This window comes from Montipora capricornis, chromosome 7, assembly GCF_036669925.1.
Source record: "Montipora capricornis isolate CH-2021 chromosome 7, ASM3666992v2, whole genome shotgun sequence".
NCBI classification, from domain to species: Eukaryota; Metazoa; Cnidaria; class Anthozoa; order Scleractinia; family Acroporidae; genus Montipora; species Montipora capricornis.
The window spans coordinates 28,299,073-28,305,952 of NC_090889.1; the positions used below are offsets into that span (position 1 = coordinate 28,299,073).

Genomic DNA, 6,880 nt, shown 5'->3' on the forward strand with positions numbered 1-6,880 from the left:
TAATAACCATAAATCAGGGGACATCAACACTCATTTTTGACACTGGATAAGAAGTAATGGGTCATTCCAATTTTTAGCTGCACCCCCGCCCCCCCCAACCCCCTTCCTGTGGAAGGCGTGATTATGACAGGTGATAAACTGGTGAAATACAGTTTCCCAGGGGTTCTAATTAAATGGCAAATGCAAGACCCAATGACCTGAAGTTGTACAAAATTTTAAACTTTGTAACTGGTGAAATTATAATACTGTTCATCTGATTTTTTTAAATTAAATGTTGGTGAATTTTTTCAAGGACTGAATATTAAATGTCTATGAAAATAAATCCCCAAAGAGCTGAATTAAAAAGTTCCCTTTTTTATTTGAAGCTTGACCTTGACATAAATCGAATGTGATCTGAAAATACCATATGCGCTACTTAATAGCCCAAGGATACATACATACTTTAAAATAATTTACAGTTATTATTGCTTTGGATAGAGTGAAGAGTTGAAATTTACAAGAAAAAATAAGGCAAATCTTCTGTTTTCCTGTCCAAAAGACGAACTTCTTGGAAAGGAAGGAAGGAACGAAGGGGGGGGGGGGGGGGGGGGAACTTCGCGTATGAAGGAGTTGAGATGCCTGTCGGAAATTTTGAATTGAACCCCTAAAGGAGACCAATCTGGGCTTCACCCTGGATTTTTTGACCCTTAAAAGAGACCATTATTATATATAAATTTCTTTGCATGACCTCGATGGCTACATATGATGCCATTTTCCCCAAAACACCCTAAGTGAGACCAAAATCCGAAATTTACACCCCGTTTCATATGCAAGTCCCCCACCAGGGACGAACTAACAGTATTCCAAATTTACTTGGAAGTTATTATCAACAAACAGCCCTCTGAGTTAAATGTCAAAAGAAAAATATGTTAACCCATTGACTCCTGAACCACCCCCACTGACAAGTAAAACAGTCTGGTATTAGACTGAGTAAAATCTATTAAGTCTCACTCCTAGGAGTCAATAGGTTAAAAAGGACATAGTTTTTGAGGGGATGTAGAGGCTGTTAATTAACCTGGAGTGACTCCTCATCAACCCCTCCCCCTCAATTTTTTTTCTCGCATCAAATTACATTACAATAAACATCACAACCATATCTTCATTAGTTCTAACAAAGATGCATAACAGTTTCTTGAAATCCCAACAACTATAAAAATTTGACTATGATCAAAGAATCTGTGTGAAAGATTTGATGGGTTTAGTTGGGCAGGGACGATCCAAAAAGAAAGCAGAGGCATATCAGTACAAGAAAGGATGCAAATTTCAAATTCGTTACAATTAAGAGGTCAGTAATTGGTGTTTCGCCCATGACTGACATGCTTGATTTAAAGCTCTACCATGGAGCAATGCTCCTGGTTGCTGTGTAGTGCTCGGTGGCAAAAAGCCATTAACACCAAAAACGTACACATTTTCCATAGTCTACTAACTTTGTTTTAAATTCTCATTATGTTGCTGCTCGCTCACTTGATTGCTTGCTCTACCGCACACACACCCACATACTACACTATGAAAAAATAATTTACACATTCTCCAAAATAACCTGAGAAATATTAAAGTTAAATTCTCTGTAGGGTATCTTTAAGTTGTACTGTGCTCTTCCTCTCTTTCATCACCCTCTCTAAACCTCATGAACAACATCCTGATTTGACAGTTTCTTTTGGATTCTTGACGCTATTAAGTTCAATAAACCCCCCTTGATCTGTGCCAGTTCTTCTACTTTGTAAGTCATTTTCATCTTCTTTTTTATAAATTTCCAAAAGTTCTTGCAACAAGTACCTGAAAAGAATAGGGAGAAAATATTTTTTTCAAATTTATTTGATTCCATTTGCAATAGCACTCCGAAAGAAGGGAAAGAAGAAACGCAAGTAGCTTCTATTAATAACATCATCAGAGCTCAAAAAGTACTGATGTCAGATCAAATTAATGGCAAGAATGAGTATGGTAGTTTAATAATACACTCAAAATTTATATACACAATAGGCACAAAATTAAAAAGAATAATAAATAAATTAATAATTTATTTTTAGTCATCCATTTTAGTGTTGTGCTCGCCTTAAACTAAGCACAAGTGCTTTCCCAGTTGGTAAACTTAGAAATCAAATCACATAAAATTATGTACAGCAGAACAAAGTAAAAAATAATGTTAGTAATGGATTAATTTTATGCACCATAGATACATGTATGTATACTAGAGAGTGGTTATCCAGAGATGCAATCAACACTATTTAGAGGGGTTAACCATTTGACTTCTCAGGAACCTTAGGACGACCCCTGTGACGAGTAAAATCATCTGGCATTAGACAGAGTACAATCTGTTAAGTCAATGGGTTCATGAACCCTTTCAAACAGATTTTTTCTTTAGCCAAATTTATTTTCTATAAGAATATAATGAACACATGCTACACAAAGCAATATTGCGAGCATGATCCACTGTGAAATCATTAAAAGTGGAAAATACTAAAAAAAAGCCCAAATTTAATATCCTTACTCCATTGTTTCTGTGACATTGACATCCTCCTTCACAGACATTTCTGTCCAACCAAGAAATCCATTTTCTTTACACATTTTGTCAATCAAGTCTTTTTCAACTGGCCTTGTTGACAAGTCACTCTACATGTAGGAAGTATAAAAAAGTATTAAAAATGCCACAACACTATAACCATGGATTGTCCCTTCTTGATTTTAATTCTTGTCTTCAGTTGATATTTCTTGTCACTGAAGAAATATGGATTTAGTCAGTTGGTAGCCAGTACTTGCTTTATTTGCTCGAACAAAATATATGTATGTGAGCTTGCGCTTTGTGAAAATATATCATTGAGTTCTAGTTGGTTTATAGTAACATTGATTTAACCCATTGACTCCTGGGGGTTCCCCATTGATGAGTAAAATCATCTGGCCTTAGACAAAGTAAAATACTAAGTATGAGGGGTGAAGATTTGAAACTAGTTGCTTGGCGATTCATGGAAGGAAATCAGAGTTATAGCCACTGGATTCAAACCTCCGTAAAACTGGTTAGATGCTCTACCCATTGAGCAACTAGACCCACTGGGGGCTACATCATTTATAAAGGTCCTAAATGAACAATGTGTCCCAATGGTCTGCGAGCTCTACAAAGTCATGCCTCTGCTTTACTAATATCATCATCACAGACCTAAACTAGTTTACCCTGACAGTAACAGAAATCAACCCACGACCTCTGACATGACAGCCCGATGCCCATCCAACTGAGCCACCAGTGTGCGGTGACATACTGCTCTGTTTATCTCACAAAATAAAGAGGTGATAACGATGGTGATCAAATTTGAACTTGCCTTGTTTCCAACTAAAATACAAGGAATGGTATGTCCATTAGGAAGGGTACATTTTTTGTCCAGGTCTTTTTTCCATTTGATTGTACTGTTGAAAGTCTGTTGACTGGTGAGGTCAAACATAATTATGCAAGCAGCTGCTCCTTTGTAGTATACTCTTGTCATTGATGTAAATCTTTCTTGACCTAGAATTTTGTGATATAGAGAAAGAGCTGCCAGATGTTGATCTACATGTAAACTTCATTATTAAAAACTGGATCATTGGATAATGCATTTCTACTGTTTTATTGGCTTAGCCATCATGCTATATGAGCTACTATACCATGCTCTACAAATATCAGTAACTGCACACATCAGTTTTCTTGTATTTACAAAATAAAGCAGGGAAGATTTATCCATAATTTGTGAGCATTTTGAATAAAACATTATTATTCCACTCACACTTGTTGGATATGAGATGACCATAGCCAACTCTGCACTACGCATCTCATTGGCTATCTATCATCTCACATCCAACGCATACTCTTGGAATAATTGTTAATTAATATTCTGACTTTAAATTTGAGTTTCATTGATTCACACCAGTCTGAATTAACCCATGGGAATGTATAAAATGACTGGCTTTGATACCCATTATCCATAGGATGGCAATTTTTTAATAGATAGTACTTTCCACCTTTTGAACTACTGAGGCTGGCTGAATAACACCTGAATTATACTCTCTCTCTCTTTGTTGGAGGAATATTCAGCTGCATGCTTGATCATTGAAACATAACCTAACCTCAAATGTTTTTAATGTGCAAAAGTCAAATTTCAGCACCATGAAACATGTATATTAACTGGTTGTGACTTTGCTTCTAATAGGCTGCATGAGTTGTGTAAAATTGACAGAATTGATGGTACATCATCAGTGCGGATCCAGACCTGGAGGTAAGGTGGGGGCCCAATCTCAAACATTTTCTTTTTGCCCTTTTGCAGTTATGGTGTTTTATGGTGTTTTGGTGGCTTTGGCCCAAAAATAAGGGAGGAGGAGGAGGGGGTGGAGGAGGGGGAGGGGGAGGGGTGCCCCCCCCCCCCCCGGCCCCTTCCCTGGATCCGCCACTGATCATTAATTTTTTTCGTCCTACAGCTGAGCTGGTGAGAGGAATGAGTGTTTCCCCGTGATGATGTCACAAGCTGTTTTACATTCCAGTTTTCAAAGAATTTTAGCAAGAGTTATTGGCCCATGCCTAACACTAGCTTGGTCATGGTGAATAAAAATTGAAATTCAAAAGTGAAAATGGAATGATATATTAATGGGGGCATAGTTTTTCAGTGAGTGATTAACGCATTGACTCCCAGGGGTTCCCCATTGACGAGTAAAATCGTCTGGCGTTAGGGTTAATATTCCAAAGTGCAAATAGATTAATCTCAGCAAAGAAAAAATTTTAGGCTATGGGCCCTTTAGACAATGACACTGTAACAAGTAAAGATTTGAGTTGTTGGTTAAGATACTTTTGACAAACCCAATAAAATTGCATGCCGTAACTTACCAGCGATATCCCATAACTTTCACCAATATACATGTATGTAGACATGAAAAAATGGAAACAGCATTGTTGTAAATATACATCAACATTTGAAGTGTTTGGCAATGCTTAATTTCACTGATAAGTTTGTCTTGCAAACCCACCTGAAGTCGTACAGTTGTGTCTTCAGACAGCTTAATGACTTTCAATGCGAAATCCACTGAAAAAGAGAGATAAACTATGTTTGCAGTATTTTTAGTCATACTAACAACAACCTTAGTTATTTAGAAGACAACCCTGTCACAGCCTCTTGGACGTACACTTTTTTCCCTTTGTTGGGGAAAGAAATAATGGAAAGGGATTGGGTGGGTGTGAGGTGGCATTAGGGGTAGAGGGAGAGTGACAAAGGGGGTAGGTAGGGCCACTCCATTTGTGCACATGAACAGAGATCATGTGAATAGGAGTTGCCTTTTACCTCAGTATGTCTGTACTGAGTACTTTAATGTATAAAGCTGTGCACAACCGGACTCACTTAACATTTCCAACATCTGTTGTCTTAGCTTATAGAAGCAATCGCTCCAACCATCCCTATAAGTTCAGACATATTTTTGATTGCACCAATGCATATAAGATTTCCTTTTCCCCACTTGTTATCCCCTTTTGGAATGACCTTCCTGGGGACCTTCCCAATTCTGCTGTTAATGCTGAGTCTGTTACTGCCTTCCAAACGAATGCTTTGCCAATCATAAGACAATATTGTAATGTAATGTAAACATTTATATGTTGTAAATAATTTAATTTAGGTAATTATTTATTTTATTAATTTTTCTTTGCCCCCTTTTCTATTTCGTCGCTGACTGTTTTAGCATCCTGTATTGTCATACGACTTCTAGGATTAATAAAAATGTATTTATGTTAAGATAAAATACTTCATTCAGACCGATGTAAAATTTAGCATGCACAGTTTAAATTTCCCACCAAACAGAGCTTGGGTTACTACTGATTCATAATGATGTGTAATTAGCTTATACTGCACAGATCTTTGTTTAACTCACCCCTTCTTTAACTTTTGGAGTTATATACTTGAGGTTTCGTGTTACCGGGTACAACTCTAAATCTTCAAAAATGCACAGCTTTCCTGATGCATGTAAGGCAGAAGTACTTCTGCCTTACATGCATTGAAGATTTAGAGTTGTAACACGAAACCTAGCTAGTTACGCTGCCAAGAAGCATATTATGTACTTTCTTGTTCAAATTTCGTAACAGTGAAGTTTAAACTCTTCCAGTTAACTAAGGTTACTGAACTGCACTTACTTCAACAACGATAATTTTTCTACTTTCGGTCCGTTTCATCGGTAATCTCTACTAATGATTAAAAGCACACATCCACCACGGTGATCTAACCCGAAGGTCTAGGTCGTGGGTTCAATTCTCACCCTGGTCAGCGTTTTTCTCTGTCCTTGTGTGGGCCCATTTCCATTAGTAGGGTAACGCCCACATGGTTTACATGGCTAGAAAACTAGGACTTCACATTACCCTCCAATAGTTAACCTTAATTACATTAAGCATGCTCCCTTACCTCCTTGAGTTGGCTTGTATTCTCGTCCTGGGTGCTTATTGACGTAACGTTGTACAAAGCTTGTTTTTCCAACCGTAGCATCGCCTATAATAATCACTTTAAAAAGAAGTTCAGTCATTTTTGGTATCCAAGATTCGAAGACAAAAAAAAGAACCTTCCTTCTTCCATTTTGACCCGGAACTTCACGTGACTTTCACTTGATTTCACCGGAAATGTAATGACCGGAAATGTTAAAACGTAAACACGAGATTGTTGCAGTTGCCGGTTTAACACTTTCAACCCCCGAACGACTGTAAATATATAAATTTCGACTCCAGGAAGATAAAGAATTCTATCGTCAACTTCTGACATGGCATTACGTCTTCTCAACAGATTTCTCCAAACCATTACATTGATTTCATTACATTAAAAACGCCAACTAAAGATGTGTTGTCCTCTTGAGTCCA

At 37.4% G+C, this 6,880-nt stretch overlaps 1 protein-coding gene across 2 annotated transcripts; it reads right to left on the reverse strand.

Annotated features, from left to right (window-relative positions):
* Positions 1-1,450: 1,450 nt before the first annotated feature.
* Positions 1,451-6,628, reverse strand: LOC138056756 (ras-related protein Rab-7L1-like). 2 transcript variants are annotated; one of them, XM_068902631.1, is made up of 6 exons: positions 6,435-6,628; positions 5,020-5,075; positions 4,880-4,895; positions 3,351-3,532; positions 2,528-2,649; positions 1,451-1,815 (listed from the first exon to the last, which is right to left on the reverse strand). In XM_068902631.1, exons 1-6 carry the CDS (start codon positions 6,550-6,552, stop codon positions 1,665-1,667), a joined length of 645 nt encoding a protein of 214 aa, XP_068758732.1. In that variant the 5' UTR covers positions 6,553-6,628; the 3' UTR covers positions 1,451-1,664. The 2 variants fall into 2 exon arrangements, with proteins under 2 accessions (XP_068758732.1, XP_068758733.1); XM_068902632.1 differs by lacking the exon at positions 6,435-6,628 and adding an exon at positions 6,170-6,319.
* Between the last annotated feature and the right edge of the window lie 252 nt (positions 6,629-6,880).

Coding starts and splice junctions, on each gene's coding strand:
- LOC138056756 (XM_068902631.1), bottom strand. CDS start 6,552: ATGACTGAACTTCTTTTTAAAGTGATTATTATAGGCGATGCTACGGTT. Junction 5,076..6,434: donor ATACAAGCCAACTCAAGGAG/GTAAGGGAGCAT, acceptor TCTCTTTTTCAG/TGGATTTCGCATTGAAAGTC. Junction 2,650..3,350: donor GTATTTTAGTTGGAAACAAG/GCAAGTTCAAAT, acceptor TCCTACATGTAG/AGTGACTTGTCAACAAGGCC.